Raw genomic sequence first — 25294 nt, 5'->3', positions numbered from 1 at the left:
TCTCTTCTGCATTGTCTAAACTGCTATCAAAGCTTTCAACTTTATTCTTCATCTCCCTTGCTTCTAATTGCTCATTTTTGATGCTTTGCATCTCTTGTTTTAGATCATGTGTGGATTTCTTTAGCTCCTTGATTTCCATTTGAGTGGTTAGCTCAGCAGCTTTATTCTCTTTGGACATTTGATGGAGTTCAGTTACCTTTTGTATGTGGATTCTATGAATTCATCCATTTTTCTTTGAAAAACCTTTATTATGGCCTCCTTTATGGCTTCCCCTTTTTCACATATCACCTTGTTTATGGTTTAGGTGTGGCTTCCTCCCTTATCTCTTTCTTTATATTTTCACATTTTTCATTAATGATGTTTATCAATTGCATTTGTATAGCACTTGGAAGGCTCTCCTCTAGATTTGCCACTGACTGCTCCATTGCCTGTTTATGTTGTGTGGGAGATGCTATTCCTTGATTTGACATTTTTCTTGAGTTTCTTGTTCTGCCCATTTGAGGATGGGAGCAAGATTAATTCTAAACAAGATTATAATTTTTCAGATATAACCAACCTAGACCTTTTTAGTTAGCTGACAATAGATATTAGCTCTTTTAGATTGGTAATAACACTCTCTCTTTCTTTTTGTGTACTTATATACAAATCTAATACAATCACAGATGACCAATGTATGACCAAAACAACAAGCTCCTCAATCCAATCTCTATTGTATTTAAGTCCCTCTGGACCTAGAGTATAAATGAACACCTAGATACACAGCATTGCTCAACAACCATCAAATGTAGATCCATGCATTATAAGAGTTGAAGGATGAACAGAGGACCAGAGATAGAAAAATATGAAAGATGACAAGAGAGTTAGGAAAAGAATACTGCAGGAGTGTAAGATTATTATAGTAATGAAGAAAAGGTATCATGTAAGGATAATTGACCTAAGGTGATAGACAGGTAGAATATTTGAGTATAAAGTTTAGATGAACTTAGATAAAACTTATGAAAATAAGAAGAGTGATAAGAAGAATATGTAGAGAAAAGAGGGAGGTAGATATAGGAGATTTCAATGATACAAATTTTAAAAAGAAAAAAGAAACAAAATAAAAGAAAACAGAACACACACACAAAAACCAAGAACAAAAAAACAACAAAAAAGAAAAGGTGGGGGAGATTCCTCACTCTTGTGAGTTCTTCCCCAAGAAATACTTGGGTTGAGTTTAAAAAGCAGGTGACTGTATCAATATGGATATCATTTTTATTCAGACTGTACCCAGAGCTGTCACTGTATTTGTAAGAACAACCACAGTGACAGAAGAGAGGAGAAAAAAGGAAAAGAAAAAAAAAAGGAATGAATCATAACATTAGAAAAAAAGGTGTAGGTATAATGGCAAAGAGAAAAATGAGAACACCTAAAAATGCAAATGAAAGGGGGTAGAAGAACAAAAAAAAACAGGTATTTTTCAGTTTTTTTTGGGGGGGGGGCATGATAGGAAACTTGTGTCTCCACTAAATTCGGGATCCAAACACTTCACAATGTCTTTTTCTGTTGTGATTTGGCTTTGCAGTATTTCGGATCAGATTGCTTGATTGGTAACACAAAGCTGAAAGATCCGCGGGCGGCTCAATTTACCAGGTCTGTGGTGGGCCCAGGGGACGGACTTCAGCAGCGTTGGCCCGGATTTTTGGCTAAGGGATCTCTGGGAAATCCTTTGCCAGTTAGAAAGATGGCATTTCCAGCACCACCTCTCAGGCTCCAATTGCTTTGGCCGGGTCTTTGCCAGCAGTCAAGATGGCGCTGCTCTCAGCTTGTGGGAGAGGGGCTCCCTCCCAATGCTGTTCCTCGAGCAGAAGTGGAAACTTCTCCTCAGAGTTACTCACAAATTGCTGGATTCTCCATTTCCGTGAAGTTGGCAGGTCCGTGCCTGGCCGGGTGTCAGCTCTGAGCTCGCGCAGGCTCTGTGTGGCTCTGTCTGCAGCCAGCGGGTCTGCGCCGCCATGAAGCGCTGTCTGCTCGCGCCTGGTGGGGCTCCACGCTGTCTTCTCCTGCTAGTATTCTGCCTTTTTCCTCTCTGACTGAGATCTCTGTGGCGCTAAAGCTTACTTAGGATCAATTTTTGGTAAAGAACTGTCCCCTACGCTGCCAGAACTTGAATCTGGGCAGGAGCTCAGTACGTCTCACACTGAACCGCTGCCATCTTCCACCTCTTCCCTTAGTCACTTTTTCCACCCCTGAAGTGTTTGCAAAGATTGGAAGGAGAAAAATATTTTCACATCTAGCCTCAAATTTCCCGAAGTTTCAGTCCATTGGTCCCGTGATGTCCTATTAGATTCAAGACTGTCTTCAAGGGTTAATTTAAATCTCCCCTAAGCAAACTACTGCTGGGCCTTCCCCTCCCAGGCCTTGGTGCATAGAGGAAGTGGGATCCCTCCCCACAATGTCTGTGTAGATATTTCCACATATTGGACTCAGGAGTCCAGGCCAGCAGAATACATTATCTGGGTCAGTGACCAGGAGTAAGGGTTTGACCAACGGCTTTCTTTCCTCCTCCTCAAAACCACAGAAGGCTCAAATCACAGAACTGCAGACACTCAGACCTCACAACTTGGCTTGCTTTACTCGTGTAAAACACTGTTATTGGGTTTAATTCATCACATCATACAGGGTTTTGGCCTGTATAAGCTTTGTCCTAGCTACATTTGGGAAGTTATTAGAGACATGAGTCCACTTGCAGACTCCAGCTTTTTAATAAAGACTCCCAATTTGAGCTCTTAACGTGTGGCTTCTCTGTATCTCCCTGATCTTATTCCCATATAACATCAGGATGGAGTTAAAGAACTTGTCCTGTGACCTGCACCCTCGGAGGCCCTTAGGCCTAAAAACCTGAGAGCTGAAGCGCCACTTCCTGGGGCGCTGGAAATGAGCATCTCTCTGGAGATGGCTCTACAGAGACCACTGTAGCATGGTGGGCTTCTAGGCCTTTCACCTTGCCTCAGAGCCTAGCAAACTATGTGAGGACACGCGAAGAAACAGATGGATTGTGGAGTGAGACACCATGTAGCATATTCACTTTCCACTGGGCAAGTGACCTGGAGCCCCTGTCATGTACATGGAGTCCCTCTTACCAGGTTCTCAAGTAAATCGTTTGTCACTCATAGCTTGTCAGGCACTGTCATTGTGGAGGCTTCATGGGGCAGGGAGGTAGAACTCCTGTGGGAGTCTGGCTGGAGCCCTCTCCTTCCACCTAGCCCTGAGTTGATCTCTTTTTCTCACATGGAAATCCACAGGCTGGGGCTGGATCTGCAGTAATGCCTGGTGTGACTGGCCAGGGCTAAGCAGGAAGTGAGTTGTAATCTGAGAAGAAACCATGCCCGCTATCTAATGGGAGGATTCATAAATTCAAAGTCAGTCAACAATAACAGAGATCAGGCTGCTCTGTGCTATCTGGGCCAGCTGGGAGAATTTGGAGCTATACAGATGTGGTTTGTGCTTCATGGTTCCTGTGGTCACAAAGCTGAAACTATTTTGTTTACAATTCCCAGAGCAAAGTTTTCTGATCATTGTTTTGTTTTGTTTTTCCTAAGCCATACAAATTATTTTTGCTAAACATAGTATGTTCATGATGGCTTTTAATTCAAGAAAGTATTTCTTACAAATAAAAAAGAAAGCATTTCTTTTAGGTAAATGTTTACCAAAAAAACTTGGCATAAGAACTATGTAAACCATTTTTCCAGGGTGTCCTGCCCCTTTGCAAAAGAAAGGATTATTACTTAAGCCAAAAATAACAGATTAAGGAACTTCAGTTCTGGTAACAAAACACCAGAATACTTGAGAAATCTTCCCATGACAAACACCCAGAAATTCTAGATATGAAGGTCTTTAAAGGTGGAGCTGACCACTGAGGGCAAGAAGCACAGTGTGCCAGTGAGAAGGGGTGCAGCACTGGCATGCCATGGTTGATTCTGTAACCACATCAGGTAGGGTAGGTGAAGTGCCTGAAGACTCAGAGCTGTGACAGTCATCACACTAAGCCTAGGGAAGGAAGGGAGTTGGAAATGAATGGTCTAATACAAACTTGGGTTCTTCAAAGGTTTCTAGAGGAAAGCTGTTCCGTAGAGGGAAAGATTGTGTCCTCTTCCCATGGAGACAACAAAGAAGTCTCTCCTTAGACATGTGCAGCACACGCAGGTACAACAGATCAAATCTATGCTGAGCTCACTTGGCCTAGGATCCACAAAATAAAAATTGCTATTTAAAAAATTCCTGGGTTACCTGGTTGGGCTGTGTCAAGAACAAACTAAACTTAAAGCAATGGGAGAATCAAGATGGAATTTCATAATGATGCAAGAAAAATGTCAGCCAGAAGTTAAATTTTTAATAGTATATGCCCATTAACAGATTCAGAGTTATAAAGAACAAAATGGGGAGAATTGAGGCAAGCATTAGTGACTCATGCCTGTAATCCATGATACTCAGGAGCATGATATCTGAGAATCAAGGTTCAAAACCAGCCCAGGTAGACAAACCTATGAGACTACACCAAAAGCCAGAGTGGGACCTTCACTAAAGTAGTAGAGCTCCAGCCTTGAGTGAAAAAGCTCAAGGACCGCACACAGGCCCTAAGTTCAAGTCCCAGTATAGGCACAAAGCAATTTTTAAGGAATTATAAGAACTTCATAAATTTTATTAGCACTGCCGCTTTCCTATGCTCCTATGCCAGCAAATAAAGAATAAAACCAATAGAATGTGGTAAAGCAACTAATGACTTTATCAGCACAAATAATAAATATCACTATATAATAAAGCAGGGCCAGGAGTTTGGCCTAATGGTAGAATGCTTGCCTAGCATTCACAAAGATCTGGGTTCAATTCCTCGGTATCAGATAGATAGAAAAAGCTGGAAATGGTGCTAAGGCTCAAGCGATAGAGCAATAGCCTTGAGAAAGTCAAAGGACAGTGCTCAGGCCCTGAGCTCAAGCTCAGGATTGGCAAAACACACACACCCACACCCACACCCACACCCACACACACACACACACACACACAATACAGTGATCAGGATAAGTGAATTTCATATAAGCAGGAGCTTTTTACATGATCAATTTACAATTAAGCATGCATTCTCCAGTCAACAAGCCCCATGATTCCTTTCTTTCTTTTTTTGGTTTTTTTTTTTTTTGTCAGTCATGGGGTTAAACTCTGGGTCTGGGTCCTGTCCCTGAGCTTTTCAGCTCAAGGCTAGCACTCTACCACTTGAGCCACAGTGCCACTTCCAATTTTCTGGTAGTTAATTGGAGATAATAATCTCCCAGACTTTCATATCCAGACTGGCTCTGACCCACAATCTTCAGATCTCAGCCTCCTGAGTAACTAGGATTATAAGCATTAGACACCAATGTCCCAGCTAAAGCCCTGTGATTCTAAGAATATGGCTTGTTTGTTTTGTTTTTTCCTTTTTACTTAGGATCCAATCAAAATATTTGTTCTGTCTCTAACCTCTTTCATGTAGAACAGCCTCCCAGACTCTTGTGTGTTTGGGTTGTATTAAAGAGGTCAGGCCAATTATCTTCTAAGATGACTGAATTCTGAATTCTATGATCATGTTCTCATGTTTAGATTCAGATTAAACATTTTGCCATGAATGCATTAGTCACCTTAATAAATCCTAGAAAATACAATGTGAAGTTCTAAAAATAAAAAAAGTTAATAGGACATTTCCATGAGAAGGGGTTTTTTTCCTTACTTTTTGGGTTTTTTCCCTAGATTTGGGGGATTGAATCCACAGCTTTGCACAAACTAAGTATGCATTGTATTCCCCTTCCCAGTAAAATACTTAACCGATTGTAAGCATTATTTATCATTTTACTATTAATACAAATTTAACTAACTTTGTAAAAATTCTAAGCAAGATCTATACTCAATTCTGAGTTATAATTATGATTGATTGTATGATTTCAAACTCCCTTGTAAGGACAGAGAAAGCTATCACTCAAGAATTTTAGCTACCTGTAACTCTATAATTAACCAGATAAGTCAACTTCTTATCCAAGTGATTGTCAGTATCCATGTTGTTCTTTCAGCAGGCTTGCTTTGTTTCATGATTAATCATTAAAAACATAAAATATGGGCCAGGAGTTTGGCCTGGTAGTAGAGTGCTTTCCTAGCATGCATGAAGACCCAAGTTTAACTCCTTGGTAGCACATACATAAAAAAAGCAGGAAGTGGTACTGTAGCTCATGTGGTAGAGCTCCAGCCTTGAAAAAGCAAAAAGGACAATGCTCAGGCCCTGAGTTCAGGCCCCAAGACTGGCAAAAAAAACCAATAATAAACAAAAATTCCATTAGATGGGATCGTGGGGGGAAAAGACAAGTGCAAACATGTATCAAATCAAATTAAAAGTAGCCTTCATTGGCCTCTTGCTGGATTCTTACCCAGCCGTACTTGGCTGCCCAGCCCCAGATTACTGTATGATTAATGTGATTAACATCCTTCATTCCTGGGGAACTAGAGTGTTCTTTTTTCTCCTATTCAGACATCATCTTGGACCAGACTAGATTGGCTAGCCAGTTTGAAACCATTCTGACCCAAGAGGGAGTCACCTGGCACAAGCAGTTGTATCTGAAGAGAATACTCACAGAACATTCACAAATATGCATAAGCCAGGTGTTAGTGCCTCAGTCCTTTAGTCCTATCTTCTGAGGTTTGAAGATCAAAGCCAGCCTAGATAGAAAAGTCCATGAGACTCTTAGCTCCAAAAAAAAAAAAAGCCAGAAGTAGAGCTGTGGTTCAAGTGCTAGAGTGCTAGCCTTGAGCATAAAAGCTAAGGGTCAAGCCCCAGGACTGGCACACAAAATAAACCCATGAAGCTCCTTTCTGTGGAACAGGTGAATCTACTTTCTATAACAAACTACATATTCTGAGTATATACCACAGCCTTCCCAAGTACAGATCTTATATGATGGAAAGGTCTGGCCTGTCTTCTGACCACCAGCCCTATCCCCAGAAAACATTTGTTCTGCCCAGAGAAGATCTTCCAGATGCTTCAGGGCCATGGTCTCTTCATATTTCTTATTCATTCTTTCCAGTCTCAGGTCCATCATTTGAAACCATAGCATGCTCTGGGGTCAGAACAACAAAAAGGCAATGAACACGAAGATAGGCCTACTTTAAATACTTCTCTGTCACCTCCACAAAGGACTTTGCAGTTCTTTGGTACTCCCTGTCATGTCCAAAACTGGAAAAGTATATTAAAAATATTTTCAACCCAACCTGAATGGCTTCTAAAGGAGATGGATGGGCCATCGCTTCAATTCAGATAGGTAGACAAGTAGGTTGTAGCCCCCTGCATGAACTTAGCACCTTCAGAGCCAACATGCACACACACACACACATACACACACACACACACACACACACACACACACACACACACACGCACTTCACTTCTCTTACCTTGGCTGTGCTTTCAGGGAAACTTGAGTATACTGTCAGCAGGGATGGACTGCTTGCAAGAAGGGAGAAACAGCATCCTCAAAAAAAGATAACTGTCATACACTAGTTTGTAAGCCCCCAAACAGAGGGCAACTGCTCAGCTGAAAGGGGGTGGGAGGGGATGGCAGAGCCCACCCCCTCAGGGACCATATGCTCCATCCCAGGGCCCCAAAGCATCCAGTGTCCCCAAAGCAGCCATAGCTGTTGATAATGGCAGGCCTTGAAGAATGGAAACCAAGGCTGCAAACAGAGAACAGGAAAAAGAAAAGGGGCTGGTGAGAATAGAATCCTGGCATGGGACATGGAGCCTTCATTCACAAGGATGTGATGTCAAGTTCTGTCATATGTGCAGCAGCCTAGGGCAGATAACTAACTGTACATGGAGGCCCCAGAGAGCCATGCATTCTTTGTAAATCAAAGACTACTGTAGACTTGCAGATGTGTAGCTGAGGAATATGTTGTATGAGTATACTAGATGGTATATATCACGTATTATAAGTTTTATGTAGAAATGTTTTGTAAGTTATAAATGGTTATATTCCCAATAAAGTCCCAGGAACTGAGAGTGTCAATTTGATCTCATAATGACAATAACCAAAGAAAAATTCAGACAGGACAAGAACAGAACCCCTTGACTCCCAGCCCAGCCTCTTTTCTCCACCCAAACCTCTCTAACTAGACATCGGAGGAGCTAAGAAATAAGATGTTTCCCACATAAAGCTTTTCAATATAATTATTCAAATTACCCTACATATTCTAAATTGCACTTAATTTAATGTTCTTAAAAAAAGCTTTCAGTTTCCAGCACTTCAGCGTCAATGAAGTCCTAACTACTTTAATAAATCTCATAAGTTTGGCAAATTAAAATTATGAATATGCTAATTCAAATTATCTTAAGCATTTATAAATTTTACAAAACAATAAAATTTCAACCTAAAAATCCCGTTTATAAACTAAATTCCTCAATAATATACTAACTTCTGACTTCAAGTTTCATCTGTTAAATGTTTCAGTATATAACATTCTTTTTTATATAACAAGAAGTCATTTGAGGAAAGGAAGAATCAGGGTCTCACCATGTAGCCCAGGCTGCCTTGAACTCATAACTTCTGAGTATGGGGATACAGCCATGTGCTACACCCAGCTTTTTATTCTTTTGCCAGTCCTGGGGCTTGAACTAAGTGCTCTATCACTTGAACCACAGCACCACTTCCAGCTTTTTCTGTGTATGTGGTACTGAAGAATTAAACCCAGGGCTTCATGCATGCTAGGCAAGCACTCTACCACTAGTCCACACTCCCATCCCAATACACAGCTTCACAATAAACTTCTCAACAACTTTGAGATCTTTAAAGAGACTGAAACAAAGCTATCAGGGTTGTTCCCCCAAGTAAATTGAAGTCACCTCTTGAACTAACTATTCTTTAGCCACAGACATAATGATATGTCATAAATCTGGAGATTACTGTGTTACCCAGACCACTTTGCTGTCCTGTGTATTGGGCTTGAACTAAGAGCCTGGGTAGTCTTTGAGCTTTTCTGCTCAAAGGTTTTCTTTTCCACCTCTTGAGCCATCATTCCATTTCTGGATTTTGGTGATTAATTGAAGATAAAAGTCTCCTGGACTTTACTGCCCAAGCTGCTTTGAATCAGGATCCTCAGATCTCAGCCTCCTGAGTAGCTAGGACTGAAGATGTGAGCTACTGGTTGTGCCCTTTTGATGACCAAATTCTGAGAAAAGACCTCAACAGGCATTTGATGAGATAACTTCTCAAGCTCGATAGCAGAAAAGGTCAAAAATAGTAGTTAAGCCCCACTCTTGCCCCCACGCGAGATCCCCGCTCTTACCCCTCCTACGTGGACACTTCTCTGTATTGAGGCCACAGGAACGTTCTGCTCATATATGACAGGAGCTCAGAGTCTTCCAGTCCTCACATCTCCACCCATTCCACAAGTATCTGAGGCCTCAGACCAGGCCAATTGGAAGGAACTGACACTAACAAATAGAGTTTCCCCTGGCAACTACCTCCAGCAGAGACATATTTATCATCTATACCCTGAACAGGAATGCAAAACACTCTTAGAGCCAACTATTTTGACTTTTCTTGCTTAAGTGAATAATTAACCATAGAAATAAACTTCCATGATGTATCTCCTAGAAAATAACTTTTGAAATCTTTAGTATGAATCTATTGTGTATGTTAAGATATAAAGAATTGAAGTTTTTTTATAGGTTATGGGGCTTGAACTCTGGGCCTAGGCACTGTCCCTGAACTCCTCAGTTCAAGGCTAGCACTCTACCACTTGCGCCATAGTGCCACTTCTGGTTTTCTGGTGGTTAATTGGAGATAAGAGTCTTACAGATCTTCATGCCCAGACTGGCTTTGAACCACGATCCTCAGATCTCAGCCTCCAGAGTAGTTAGGGTTATAGGTGAGAGTCACTGTCACCCAGCTGGAAAAGAATAGTTTTTTTAAAATATTAGAAATGACACAAGTTCATCTTTCCATTTCTGCTCCTGTCAAGTTTATGTACTAGGATGTCCTTGGAGAAATTGGAAGATCTCCATCTGGAGAAACCAGAAACCAAAGAAGTGAACGGGATCCTCATGACCAAGATAATAAGTGAGAACTGGGACAAGATCTGGAACTTCCAAGCAAAGCCTGACGATCTCCTCATTGCAACCTACCCAAAGGCAGGTGGGTATCAGAGGTAGCTTTGGTGATGCCATGTTTAACAGAGGTAGGCCTCCTCATTTTAAACATGCAGGATTTCACCAGAACCTTAGAATAATGCAAACTAGACCTTCTCATGAGCTCCATTGTCCCATGATCTTCCCTTTAATGAGGATTGTTGGTAGAATGATAAACCAGAAAGAACTACCAAGTGATGGACGTGTGCATGGTCTGAGAAACAGTGTGCCAGTCCTTAGACTACATCCTGCCAGCTGTGTGCTTCTGCTCCCCTCTGCTGAGTTCCCCTGGACATCCTGCAGTTCTTGCCCCTGAAGTCCCTTCCAGTGGCAGGAACAGATGTAGAATTAAGTGTTCCCATGCCAGGAAGAACAGCTGGTCAAAACCCTGTGGTGACTGGATCTGAAGAAAGGTGGTGATGTCTACCAGAATCATAAAAAAGGAAGAGGAATTTGTGGGGAAAGCAAGGGTCAGAAATGCTATGGGCATTAAAGTCTTGTTTAGGGTGGGAAAATGGGGGGATAGTATCCCCAGGGTGATAGTAATAAATGACCAATGATCTTGGCCTCTCTAACATCTCAGGGTCTTCCTCATAACTTAGGCCTACCCCCACACACACATGCACATGCACATCCCTGATGTCTTCCTACATCTCCCCATCAGAGGTAGCGCCTGCAGAGACTTCATTCCTACTGTCCTACTTCCTATTGTCTCATCTGGGTGGAAGCCTCTATGGCCCCTTAACTCTTACATTCTGCTGGCAGATAAAACCAGCAAAGCTCTGTGAAATGAGTCCAGGGGTAACACTGCCCTGTGGGAGAAGAGAGAGCTAGAAGGTCTTTCTTCCCAAGGGAAAGTCTTTCAAATAAGTTCTCTCTTTCATGTCCTTGAGCCCATGTGTATGGTGCCTGGCCAGGTCCTGAGATGGCCTCAAAGCATTGTCCCAATAAAAAATGCTGAGCTTCCTTTCAAAGGCACTATGTATCTTCAGAAACTATGATTTCCTTCACCTCAGTGTTGCCGTGGCTTTTGGAACAAAGTGCTGGTTTTACAACTGTCTTTCCTGCATTTTGTTCTGGAGTCACACTATAAACTAAGCAAAAAGAACCTAGGGAAGCTGGGTGCCGTGACTCACGCTTGCAATCCTAGCTACTCAAGAGGCTGAGATCTGAGGATCAAGGTTCAAAGCCAGCCTGGGCACAAAAGGACCTGAGACTCTATCTCCAATTAACCTCTAGAAAAGGGGAAGTGGGGCTTAGCTCAAGGATAGGGAGGTAGCCTTGAGCTAAAGAGTTCAGGGACGTCACCCCGGCCAAGTTCAAGCCCACAAAAAAGAAGAAGAAGCTAGGAATAATAACTATGCTACAGCTCAACATTCTGCTCACCATTCAGCGAACTTGACTGGACACTTGCACGATTGGGGTAACAGGGCAGGAGCGTGCCTTGAGTGGGTGGCAGGTGACAGCATGCACTACTTCTAGGCACCACCTGGACACAGGAGATTGTGGACACGATCCAGAATGACGGGGATATGCAGAAGTGTCAGCGGGCCAACACATATGACCGGCATCCTTTCCTTGAGTGGACTCTGCCTCCACCCCTCAACTCGGGTAGGTATGCCTATCTAGGTGGGAGTGGGAATGAGAGTGCAGGGTCAATTTTAACCCTGGTCCAGGAAAGGAAGGGGACAAAGTCTCCAAGAGGCAGAGCCTAAGCCAGAAGTATCCTGTGTCCTTAAAGTGCCCTTGAAGGGAACACGTCGACCTCAGCTCCCACCACTATCTGTTTGAGTTTCACTTTGGCAAAGTGTGAACATCAGTGATACCTCACCCCTGAATCTATGTAGTGTACATAAGTGTACATAAGTGAATTCCATCTCTGCCCCTGTTTACCAGTGGTGTGATTTTGAAGCAGAGAACATTGCTACTATACCTGTTTTCTCATTTGAAAACTGCTGGGAGCAGCACTTAACATTGTTGCAAAGGTCATATAAAAGACTTGGTAAGTATTCAGATCAATGCTTGGCCTGATAATTACAATAAACACACTGCAAGTTTTGGCTAATATCCAAAAGAAGAAAGAAAAAGAGATGTAGCTGTTAAAGGAACTACAAATGCTAACTATTCTGATTTGATTGGACACTGTATACATTACATGAATTATTAGACTTTTAATTGTCATGATCCTTTCCCAAAATGAATTAATAGTATGGATGGTGTTTGGGGGATCTTTTGTTACCTTTTTATGTATCTATCTTTTTTTAGTTATGGATTTATGTCAACTACACCGAAGATCAATTTGGATTACTGAGGCTTTTTTTTTTTATCTATTTATTTGTTTGCTTGTTTGCTTGCTTTTGTTGGTTGTGGGGCTTGAGCTGTTGGCCTGGACGCCGTCCCTGAGCTCTTCAGCTCAAGGCTTGCATTCTACCACTTGAGCCACAGTACCACTTGCAGTTTTCTGGTGATTAATTGGAGATAAGAGTCTCAGACTTTCGTGCCTTGGATGGCCTTGAACTGCAATCCTCAGATCTCAGCTTCCTGAGTAACTAGGATTACAGGCATGAGCCACTCACCAGCACCCACCTTACTGAGGTTTATAAGTTTTAAAATGAACTTGGCTAAGTCCTCTCAAGTTTTTCTTTCTTAATATTTCCTTTGCCATTCCTGGATAGCTTCTGTTTCTCAGAATTTCTTGGAATTCTGTTTGTTTGGAGAGATTTCTTGGTTACTTGGTCCATAGATAACACAATTATTAAATTTTACTGTTATAATGAGGCCTTTTGTATTCAAGTTCCTTCCTGGCCTAGTATGCTTTGGGGATTGAACCCAGCTTTATCCAATAGCGTCAAGTCCTATTTTCATATAGTTTACCATTAGTATTTCAAATCTGTTCTTTACTTTTGGCCTTTATTATTGTGCTTTAGCAAAGTCTCTGGTATGCTGTATATGGCTGTTTTCTTCTATAGACCAATCTGAAAAATCTTAATAAATGATTTAAGCATATTAACATTCCTATATATACTAAGTAATATTTCCTGTGTTAATTTAGTGTCTTCTTTTCAATTGAGTGAGTAGGGTGTCTTGTTTCTTAGGGAGGTGTTTTCAGTTTGGTTTTGGAGTTTGTATTAGGAAAGGTGTTAATCTTTTTCTGTGTGTGTTTATATGTGTGTGTGTGTGTGTGTGTGTGTGTGGTGTGTGTGTGTATGCATGTGCACACAGCATTGTTGCTACTACTTCTGAGCCTAAACTCAGAGCCTGACACTATCCTTTAGCTTTTTTGTTCAAGGCTAGCACTCTACCATGTAAATCACAGCTCCACATCTGGATTTTTGTAAAAATATGTTCCTTGGAGCCGGGTGTGATGGTTCACTCCTGTAATCCTAGCTATTCAGGAGGCTGAGATCTGAGGATCAAGGTTCAAAGCCAGCCAGGGAACTAAAGTTCAAAGCCCATCAGACTCTTATCTCCAATTAATCACTAGAAAAGTGGAAGTGGGGCTGTGGCTCAAGGGGTAGGATGGTAGCCTTGAGCTGAAGAGCATAGGAACAATGCCCAGGCCCATAGTTTAAGCCTCACGATCACACACGCCCAAAAGTGTTCCTTTGGCTTATTCCCTGATGTCACTATCTTTCATTTCTGTACCTTATGTCTTATGTTTGTTTATCTGATTTGAGGAAAGAAAGGGGATTCACAGAGGGGGTGGGACAAAGGGTGAACTAATTCCACAGTGATACTCAGGAGACACTATGTTGAACTTTACAACCTGGGGTGGGGAGGGAATTGGGATAGGGAGGAATGGGAGAAAATGAGGGAGGGGTAACACTGTTCAAGAAGAAATATATTCATGACCTTACTTATGTAATCGTAACCCCACCCCACGTAACATCTCCTTTTCAATAAAATTTTAGAAAACAGATTAAGCCAAAGCTCAAAGAAATTATGAAATGTTATACAAAAATATAACTAAAGCAAAAAAGAATTGGGAGCATAGCTCAAGTGACAGAGTGCCTGCCCAGCAAGCATGAGGCTCTGAATTCAAACCCTAGGACCATCAAAAGAAAAGAGAGACAGGCAGACAGACAGACACACAGACAGACAGACAGACAATGTGGAGGCGGGGAGAGTAAGAGAGATACTTGAGGAGAATAAATGAAAGAAGAAGAAAGACATAACTTCTCAGGCCAGAACTTCTAGAATGCCCCATAACCTCCCTCCCTGAAGAGGGATATCATCAGCACTGCTCCATCTGCATATATTCTCCACATTGGAAGAATTTTTTTTTTAAAAATCAAGACAGAGGGCTGGGAGTTTGGCCTAGTGGTTAAAGTACTTGTCTAGCATTCATGAAGACCCGGGTTCAATTCCTCAGTACCACATACGTAGAAAAAAGCCAGAAATGGTGCTGAGACTCAAGTGGTAGAGCTCTAGCCTTGAGAAAGTCCAAGGACAGTGCTCAGGCCCTGAGCTCAAGCCCAGGACTGGCAAAAAAAAAAATCAAGACAGAAGAGTCAGTGGCTTGTTGGAGCAATAGCTCTCATAACCTCATGTTTCCCAAGTCCCAAGGCATCTCCACCTTTTACACACATAAACATCAACACTCACCTAGTGAGTTGGCAATGTCACCCAGTGGGTGCTTTCCTCTAGCAGAAAGAACAAGCAAGGTGCCGTTAGAGAGGGCACATAGATAGGTGAAACCATGATTTTAGACAGGAGCAATCATTTGGTCATCATAATTCCTACCATTTAACACAAGGTGGATCACTAATCGTAATGAGACTCATCCGACTGAACAATGTGATCTTCTTTCCCAGGATTGGATCTGGCTAATAAAATGCCCTCTCCGAGAACTTTGAAAACTCATCTTCCTGTTCAAATGGTACCACCTTCACTCTGGAAAGAAAATTCAAAGGTAAGAAGAGCTGATTCTTCAAGCCCAGATCACTGAAACAGAATTTACTAGTGGAGCAAGTGGAGCTGTGGCTCCAGTGGTAGAGCACCAGCCTTGAGCAAAAAAGTCAAATGAGACAAAAGTCAATTCATTAATTAAGTAATTAATTAATTTTCAACAAGAAAGAAATGACCGGTGGCACTACAGGGCAGATGATGATGCTGCCATCAAAACCCACACACTCCACTCTGGATCTGTCTCTCCTTCAAAAATACTTCTTCTAGGTACCTATTTGGAAAGTTTTCCAGGCAAACTATTCAGATGATGTACAACTAAGCCACATTTAAAGAGAGAGACTGATGTAATAAGCAAGTAGTTCTTAAGGCAGACCCCTATCTTAATTTAGGTCTTCCAAGAAGCAGGGGCTAAAGAAGAGTTCCATATGAAAGAAAGCTGCTTGAGCGGAACATGTAAAGGAAAAAGTAGAGGAGAATGGGGGCCATAAGGTAGCAGTGATTTGACCCCTTTCCGGGAGAAGCAATGAAAGTGCATAAGACACTCCAGCTACAGTGCTGCTCAGTACTGGGCAAGGCCCAGTCAAGAATCCTCTAACCAAAGCCAAGCATCAGAAAGCCCCATCTGTCTTAGTACCCACGCTGTGCTTACTCACTAGCCCAAGAGCAGTCTTTTGGGACCTGACTTTATGGTGGAATATGTTGGTGGATTTTCTGTACATCCTACAGCCAGAGAACTGAACAGATCATACTCACAGCCACCAATCTGTTGCCCTAATAATATGCCACTTTCATTCAAATCAAGCCAGGCCTTGGTGGCTCATCCCTGTAATCCTAGCTACTTGGAAAGATTTGAGGGCTGTAGTTTGAAGCCAGCCTAGACAGGAGATTCCGTGAGCCTCTTACCTCCAATTAACCACCAAAAAGCCCGAAGTGGAGCCATGGTTCAGGTGGTAGAATGCCAATCTTGTACAAAAAGAAAAGCTATGGGACAGGAATCAGGCTTCAAGTCAGTGTTGTCACAAAGAAGAGAGTGGGGGAGGGGAGCCTGATTTTTGTCATTGTCTCATAAACCAAGCTCTCCAGTATTCTATACTTCCATTTTCACAATTTAATTTTTTGGACTGACACTTGTTAATTTGGGACTTATAAAGGCAGTGTACATTGAATGTACCGGTGGGATCAGAATCCCCAAACCTCTCAAGGCATCCTTACCTGCCCACTTCAGCTAATGCTTAAAGAGAGCAGTGGTGTCTTCATTGACGCCTGATTTATTAACAAGTCTTGAAATCAGTGAACTACAGAATATAACCCAAATATCAAGTTAACTTTTTGCAATAAAATATAACCACCCAACAGAATCAAATGCTTACATCAGCTAGACTGGCATAGCTCTTTGTGGGCAAGCTACTTAACTGAGAGTGAGTAGATATTTACAAGTATCACAACAAGGCTCTTTCACTTTCTGGGCAGAACTTCCCAGGAAAACCATAAAAGCAAAATCTGTTTAGCCATGACTCTCTCCTCAGTGCTACACTCAGATGAAAAATGCAAGTGATATTCTTCTTTCTCTTTCACTTTTTTCTAGGTTTCTATGATAATTCATTTGCAAGGCTAGAATTCATTTTGTGGAAATGAAAGTAGATGGCTCACTACCTTAGCTCCTCCTATCCCAGAACTGGTTAGGTTCCTTGTTTACGGAAAGGCCTTCCTTTCACGTGCTAAAAAATACCATAACCCACAATCTGTTATGTCCCCTCCAAATTCACATGTTGCAATTCTAACTCCCAGAGTAAGAGAAATAGGAGGTAGGAGCTTTAGTATGTGATTGTGTCAGGAAGGGGGAGCTGGCAGAAATAAAATTAAGACCCTGTGTTATGAAATAAATATCTTGATAAAATATGGCTATGTGGTCGTAGCTTTTACCCAATACTAAATCTGTTGGCAGCTTTACCTTGGATTCTTCTGTCTTTAGAACAGTGAGAGATAAAGTTGATTACAAAGTGCCAAGTTCCTAGCATTTTGTTAGAGCAGCTTGGATGGACCAGAACTCTATGGGTAGTCTTCACATTCTCCCAGTTAAGTTAGGTGACTTGTTAATAAATCAGGCGTCAATGAAGACACCACTGCTCTCTTTAAGCATTAGCTGAAGTGGGCAGGTAAGGATGCCTTGAGAGGTTTGGGGATTCTGATCCCACCGGTACATTCAATATACATTGCCTTTATAAGTCCTGAATTAACAATAGTATTTGTTGCAGTAAAAATATAGCCACCCAACAGAATCAAATGCTTTCCTCAGTTAAACTAGCACCAGCCCTTTAGAAGATCCTGGTATTTATGCAGAAGAGTATAAATACATAACATACAGAATAAATGCATAAACACGAGGACACTTCTATGATAGGAAAGATATGTTCTTTGATAATAATGCTTAGGCCACAGCTACAAATCAGAACTATGTATAGGCAAACTAGAAGTGGTGGTCACTTTGATCAGAGAAAGAACCTGCCCATCCAATTGTTCCAGTGAGATGGCTCAAGATTATACACAAAAGCTTCTTGGGAACCTGAGCCTGATACAAAACAATAATGATTTCTGTCTTGCTCTCTCTGCCTCTCACTTCCTTTTCTGGTGAATTCCCAGATAATCTATGTGGCTAGAAATGCCAAGGACTGTCTGGTTTCCTACTATCATTTCTCCAGAATGAATAAAATGATCCCTGACCCTGGGACCTGGGAGGAATTCATTGAAGCATTCAAAGATGGAAAAGGTGAGTGAAAGAAAGTGGTGGGTTCTTATTTCCTCGTTCAGTTATCTACTGAATGGTTTTTCAGTGCACAATTTCATTCTTCAAGACCTGCCAAGAAGCCAAGTGCTGGTCCTTTGCACCTATAATCCTAGCCACTCAAGAGGCTAAGAGGTGACGTTCAAGGTCCAAAGCCAGCCTTAGCAGAAAAATCCTTAGGGCTCTTGTCTCCAGTTAACTAGCAAAAAAAAATAGAAATGTTCTTCAGTACTTCTTTCTTAAACATGGCACTTGAAATATGATGTAAAAATCAATGTTAATGAAATCTTAAAATAAAAATATAAGTGGACATATGGCTCCAGTGGTAGAACATCAGCCTTGAGTGAAAAAAAACTGAAGGATATAGACAAGGCCCCAGTAAACACACACACACATCTCTGTCAAGTGGATTGCACACTCAGGTTGGCTAGGGAGGCTCTGATGATGAGAATATTTGCAAAGCTGTAAGCAGAGTTTAGATAAACCAGAGAAGGCTAATGCAGTATTTCTGGAGGAACGCCAGCCCCTTGAGATAGAAGACCCTTGACAGTAGCTGAGGGTTTGGTGGAAACAGCAGTTAAGCAACTAAGAGCCAACAGAGAAGGTAGAGGCATCTGGATGTAACTACACTATCCTCCCTCTTCTCTGTTCTCCAAATGGATAGAGAAGAGGCTTTCCAATGCCTCTTGAAGCAAAGTCCAGTTCTAGACCCAAAGGCAAAAACCCCAGTGACAAAGTTTCTCCTCCTCCTCTTCTTCCTCCTCCTCCTCCTCCTCCTTTCTTCTTTCTTCTTCTTCTTCTTCTTCTTCTTCTTCTTCTTCTTCTTCTTCTTCTTCTTCTTCTTCTTCTTCTTTCTTCTTCTTCTTCCTCTTCCTCTTCCTCTTTATTTTTTTTTGGTGGATCATGGGGCTTGAACTCAGCCTGGGCTCTGTCCCTAAGCTCTTCAGCTCAAGGCTACCACCCTACCCTTGAACCAAGCCCACTTCCTGTTTTCTAGAAGTTAACTGGAGATAAGAATCTCACATCCCTTTGTGCCTAGGCTGGCTTTGAACCTTGATCCTCAGATCTCAGCCTCCTGAGTAGCTATGATTACAGGAGTGAGGTACCTCACCTGGCCCTCTTCCCCTTCCTCCTCCCCCTCCTCCTCTTCACCAATCCTGAGGCATGAACTCACAGCCTAAGCACTGAAATAATGTCCTATTTTTTGGCCTGTCCTGGAGAATGAACTCAAGGTCTAAGCATTGTCCTTGGACACTTTTTGCTCAAGGCTAGTGCTCTGCCACTTGAGCCACAGTGCCACTTGCAGCTATTACTGTGCATGTGGTACCGAGGAATTGAACCCAAGGCTTCATGCATGCTAGACGAGCACTCTACACTAGGCTATGCTCCCAGCCCCTCCTGTTTTTAATTTAAATTTCATTGATGATATACAGAAGGGTTACAGTTACATAAAATAATAGTGTCACCCTCTCACTCATTTTATTCCAGGTTTCCCCTCCGACTACCCTCTCCCCAAATTGTATAGTTCATTTCCAATATTCTAGTGAGCAATACTGCTGAACTGGTTCACCCTTTGTCCCACCATTTCTGTGCTTCCCTTTCCCCTCCCCAAATCAGATAAACTTATACAGTATACAAGACAAAGGGTACAGAAGCCAACTAGTAATACCTGGGTAGAGTGATGTTGACAGGACTAATGAAAGACATCCAGTACATTTCTCTTCCTTCTATTACAGAGAGCAAAGGTGATGAAATACCTGGTACTTATAGATTTTTCCAAGCAGAAGTCTACTCAAAATTAATACCCATTAGAAAGCAATAGCGATTGTGTAGCGTTTATCTGCGTACCATGTAGTGACATAGGGGAATTAAAGTTCTGAAGCCCTATTCATAAGCAATACTTCACAGTGGAATAAATTCAGTTACAGAAATATAAACCAAGGAACCCAGAAAAGTTTTAGCATTACTCTAAATACTTTTAAACAAAACCTACTTTCTGCAAATAAGATCTCTGCTCTAGATTTCTGTACTTCGGTAGTACTGAGGAAATGACTTATTAGGGAAAGTCATGACGATTTCAATATGGTTTTTAATTTTTAATTTTTGAATTAGCATATGTTAGTAACGTGAGAGGGTCTCATTTGCCACCCTATGCATAATAGAATGTACGGTGAACAAGTTCATTCCCTTCAGTCTACTCCCATTTTTAAAACTGTGCTTGGTGAGTTTAACCAGGGTGTGTGTGTGTGTGTGTGTGTGTGTGTGTGTGTGTGTGTGTGTAGACAGTCCCCCTTTTTACATTCCTGTCTCATTATTACAGTTCTCATCATCTCATTCAATTGAATAGATTTCAGTTGACATTAAGCTTATTCAGTGACATTCCATCTCTTTCCTCCTCAGTGCTGTGGGGATCCTGGTATGACCACGTAAAGGGCTGGTGGGACATAAAGGACCAGCACCGCATTCTCTACCTCTTCTATGAGGACATGAAGGAGGTGAGGGGCAGTGTGATCTCACCCACAAGATTACTCTAGAGATGAATGCTATTGCATTTGTAATGTATACAAGTTTGTGAAGAAGTCTATCCTCCTCCTGAAATAACCCTGGAGTCAAGAAGTCCACAGAAACATGGTTAAAGATGACAAAGGAGTTTTGTTTTTTTAATATATATTTTATTGTAATTAATAGAAGGGTTACATGATATTTGCCAGAGAGAAAGTGCATTAATTCACGTACATTGACACCCTTTCTCATGTCTTGGTCCCCATTTCCCTCCCCCCACCCCCACCTCTCATCTTGTTTTCCCCCCTTCCCTATCCAATTTCAAATAACCAAATACGAATATATCCGATATATCAGGTAACAAAGTGAGATACTGTAACAATATGAGATAACCAAGGGACAGCAAAAGAGATGAGAGATAACATAGTACCTTAAGAACAACAATCATTCATTATATGGCTTATGTTTCTATATCCTAGAGGTCCTTTCATTTAGCATCATACTATATGGCCTTATGTATCAAGGTTTTGCTCTATTGCAAATCTCTGCTAGGAGAGCCCAAGGTTTCTACTGATTATGACAAATGAGGGAAACCATTGAGCCTAAGTTCCTTTGAGTCTGGCTTACTTCACTTAATATGATTTTTTCTAAGTCTTTCCATTTCCTAACAAATGGGGTGATGTCATTCTTTCTGACAGCTGCATAGAATTCCATTGTGTACAAATACCACATCTTGTTGATCCACTCATCAACTGAGGGACATCTAGGTTGGTTCCATATCTTTGCCATGGTAAATAGTGCTGCAATGAACATCATTGTGCTAGTGGATTTAGTATGCCCTTGTTTCTGGACAATTGGGTAAATGCCAAGTAGTGGAATTGCTGGGTCATAGGGGAGCTCTATGTTTGGTCTTGAGGAACTGCCACACTGCTTTCCATAGTGGTTGAATGAGTTTGCACTCCCACCAACAGTGTAGTAGTGATCCCTCCTGGCCACATCCCCTCCAGCATCTGTTGTTATTCGTTTTCCTGGTCCTAGCCATTCTAACTGGAGTGAGGTGGAATCTTAGAGTTGTTTTGATTTGCATTTCTTTTATGACCAGAGATGTTGAGCATTTCTTCATGTGTCTATAGGCCATTTTTGTTTCTTCTTCAGAGAAGACTCTCTTTAAGTGTTTGGCCCATTTTTTAATGGGATGGTTGTTACTTTGGAGGTTAGTTTTGGAGTGATTCAATTTTTGGAGCTGTTGATATATTTTAGATATGAGGCCTTTGTCCGTTGTTTGGTTGGTGAAGATCTTTTCCCACTCTGTAGGCTTCCTAATTAATTTACTAGCTATGTCCTGGCAAAGGAGTTTTTATTGACCTGCCGAGGACTGCCCTGTCCTGGACTTCAGTATCTCAGAATAAAGAAAAGCCTTGACCCCTTGTAGGGCAGGGTTTATAAAGGGAAAAATATACACACAGATGGCAAGGTAGTTTTGCAGGCAAGCAAGCTGATTCACAGAAGCGAAATTTGCCATCAGCCTTTCTGTAAGCAATTTCATAAGGTCACATCCTGGTGCCAGTAGGGGGCAGGGCATTTCTGCAGAGAAGAAGGAGGAGGAAGAAGAGGAGGAAGAGGAAGAGGAGGAGGAGGAGGAGGAGGAGGTGGAGGAAGAGGAGGAAGAAGAGGAGCAGGAGGAAAAGGAAAGAAGACAAAGAAAAACTCTGAGACTTCATCAAAAGCTACAGTGCCCTCACTTTTTAGATCTCTTATCAGAAAGAAATGAGGAGCAAGGAGTCAGATACCTGAATCAATACATTTATTCATCCTTTCTGTTAACTTCCAAACCACTTCACATAGCCTAGATACTAACCATAGAACCCGCCCTGCTTTCTTCAACCTTCACACAATTTTCTCTGATCCCTCCCTCTCTCTAGACTCCACAGTTCCACCCCCAGAGTCTTCTGGCATTTTCTCTAGAGGCGGGAAGCATGCGCTTTCTCAGCCAGGAATCACCATGCTTGTTTCATATTAGATTCCCCTCCCTAAGGGTAAGCCTCTGATGGTGGGAATAGTCCTGGCCTCCCTGGCCTCCCTGTGGCCAGAGCATCTGAGATTTGGTGTTACTTGAGAAATATTCATTGGATATTTTTTAATTGACCCCTTATCACATTTCTCCCCAGACAGTTCATCCAGACAGAACATTGTCTCTATTTGGAATGTCCCTCACATGTTTGTCTTGTGTAACTGTTCTATCTTCAGGACCCAAAGAGGGAAATTGAGAAGATATTGAAGTTCCTGGAAAAAGACATAGCCGAGGAAGTGCTCAATAAGATCATCTATCATACCTCCTTTGATGTCATGAAGAAAAACCCAATGGCCAACTATACCACTTTGCCCCCCAGTATCATGGACCACTCCATCTCCCCTTTTATGAGGAAAGGTAAAGATGCCCAATGAGATTAGGGTGTCCGAGGCCTGCTCGTAATTTCCACCAATTCTCCACGCTGCCTTGCCTATCGCTGCATTGCTTATTCTTGCCAGCGGGGCCACCACACAGATCTGGAGAGATACTGTGGTGTTCCCACCCATCTTCCGCGGGTTCTGAGAAGGAGCCCTCACCCCTGCCCTCTACACCTGCAGCCATCCCTGAGATTTCTGCCTTGTTTCAGGGATGCCTGGGGACTGGAAGAACTACTTTACTGTGGCTCAAAACGAAGAGTTTGACAAAGACTACCAGAAGAAGATGGCAGGGAGCACCGTGACCTTTCGCACAGAGATCTGACACCCAGAGCGGTACTTCCCCAGACTTTCTGGCTAGCTTTTGCCTATTTCTAAGACACTTAAAACGAAGACCTCCTCTATCCACACTAGCTGATCCACCGTCTTTGTAGGACTTGTGTCACTATGACAATAAGTCACCAAAGACTTCACTGTGATGCCAGCAAAATATAACCAGACTCTGGTAGAATGTTTTCAATTGTTACAAGACACCTATCTATGATAATGTACTCACCTATATTAGAGAAAAATAAACACAATTTAAATACAAAACTACTTTACGGTTGTCTAGTCTCCCACATGTAAAATTCATGAAAAGAGAAATGAATAAGAACAAAATTTGAACATCAGAGAAAGAAATGGAATAAGAAAAAGGAACTACGAATTGAGCACTAGGGACTGTAGACATTTACACAGTGAGGCCAAAGGAGAATCTTCTTAGGAGAGGAACCCAAAGGCCCAATAGCTATGTGCATATATCACACAAAATGATACGTATTAAACTGAACTCCAAGAAATGGAAACAAGAGGGTCTCCTTATTTTTTTATTTTTTTTCTATCTCATCACTGTGTTTGTTTTCTGTACCTTTTGTCCTGTATGTAAGTTTATCTGTTTGGGGAGGGTAAAGAAGGAGAATAGAAATGATGGGACAAAGGGTGAACAGATACAGCGGTGATACTCACAAGGCACTTTGCTGAAAATTATCTATACAACTTGGAGGGGGCAGTCAGGAGGGGTAAACTGGGAGAAAGTGAGGGAAGGGGTGACATTGTTCAGAAGGAAATGTACTCATTTCCTGACTTATGTACATGTAACACCTCCGTACATCACCTTTACAATAACATTTTTAACAAAGAACCACTAAAGGTATTTTCTCCTATTAAAAAAGAATTGAGCACTAGGGGGACTAGTTCCTATCTTTCACAGTTGTCTTGATTCATTCTGTGCTGCTGTAACACAATACCTGGATAATTTATACAGCATAGACTTACGTGTTACAATTGTGAAAGCTGGGGAGACAAAAGTTAGAGACCTCACAGGCAAGGGTCTTCTTACTGTATCATCTCATGGTAGAAGTTGGAAGGGCAAGAGAAAAAGAGACAGTAACAGAGACAAACACAGAGACATAGGGCGAAATTTGTCCTTTTGTCAGGGACCCACTTGAGATAGTGAACCCCACTCCCATGAAAATAGCACTAATCCATTTATGAGTACAGATTCCCTCATGACCTGGTCCCCTCTTACCAGATGCCAACACATGAACTTTGGGGAAGACATTCAAATCATACCAATGATCAAGAACATAAGTCAAAGGATGGTCCACCTCCTGGAGATATTAGATTGTGAGATGCACAGGATGCCATGAGGATCAGAATCCAGTGAGTCAAGTCTCACTCTGGCAACTGAAGCTGAAATGGTCCCGAGAACAGGTGGCAAGGGATGAGAAACACAGCAGCCATTTCTGTGAACAACCACAGCTAGAAAGCTGAGCGTGTTAGTATTTCAGATAAACCTCCTTAGGCCAGAGAAAACAAAGTTTTAAATTGGCCCATGGAAAAATAAAATATTCAGAACTTGACTCACTTTAAGGAAAAGCTGAATCTTACATTTCTAGTAGGAACAAAATCATTTTTATTCTTAAAAAAAATAGAGAACTTCTAGAGGCCAGGAGTTTGGCCTAGTGGTAGAGTGCTTGCCTAGCATGCACGAAGACCCGGGTTTGATTCCTAGGTACCACATACATAGAAAAAAGCCAGAAATGGTGCTGAGGCTCAAGTGGTAGAGCTCTAGCCTTGAGAAAGTCCAAGGACAGTGCTCAGACCCCGAGCTCAAGCCCAGGATTGGCAAGAGAGAGAGAGAGAGAGAGAGAGAGAGAGAGAGAGAGAGAGAGAGAGAGAGAGAGAGAGAGAGAGACAGAGACAGAGACAGAGAGACAGAGAGACAGAGACAGAGAGACAGAGACAGAGAGACAGAGAGAGAGAACGTCTAGAAAAAATAAAATCAGCAGCATTGTCAAGTTGGCTAACTACATATGTAATCCTATTGTTTCTTTTTCCTTAAGAAAGTCTTTGATCAAGCTGAGCATGGTGGCTCATACCTGTAATCCTAGCTACTCAGAAGGCTGAGATGTCAGGATCCCAGTTCAAAGCCAGCCCAG

General features: G+C 41.9%; 1 protein-coding gene across 1 annotated transcript; it reads left to right on the top strand.

The window, feature by feature from the left end:
* The first annotated feature begins 741 nt into the window (after positions 1–741).
* Positions 742–23633, top strand: LOC150060169 (sulfotransferase 1C1). Its single transcript, XM_090336284.1, has 8 exons — positions 742–1629; positions 10012–10184; positions 11660–11788; positions 14992–15089; positions 17726–17852; positions 20268–20362; positions 22617–22797; positions 23027–23633. The coding sequence occupies exons 2-8, from the start codon at positions 10025–10027 to the stop codon at positions 23137–23139; spliced, it is 903 nt and encodes a 300-aa protein (XP_090192410.1). The 5' UTR covers positions 742–1629; positions 10012–10024; the 3' UTR covers positions 23140–23633.
* Positions 23634–25294: the final 1661 nt, after the last annotated feature.

The sequence above is a fragment of the Megascapheus bottae genome, chromosome 7 (assembly GCF_031878675.1).
Source record: "Megascapheus bottae isolate mThoBot1 chromosome 7, mThoBot2.hap1, whole genome shotgun sequence".
NCBI lineage: Eukaryota > Metazoa > Chordata > Mammalia > Rodentia > Geomyidae > Megascapheus > Megascapheus bottae.
This window is presented reverse-complemented; position numbering and strand designations above follow the sequence as displayed.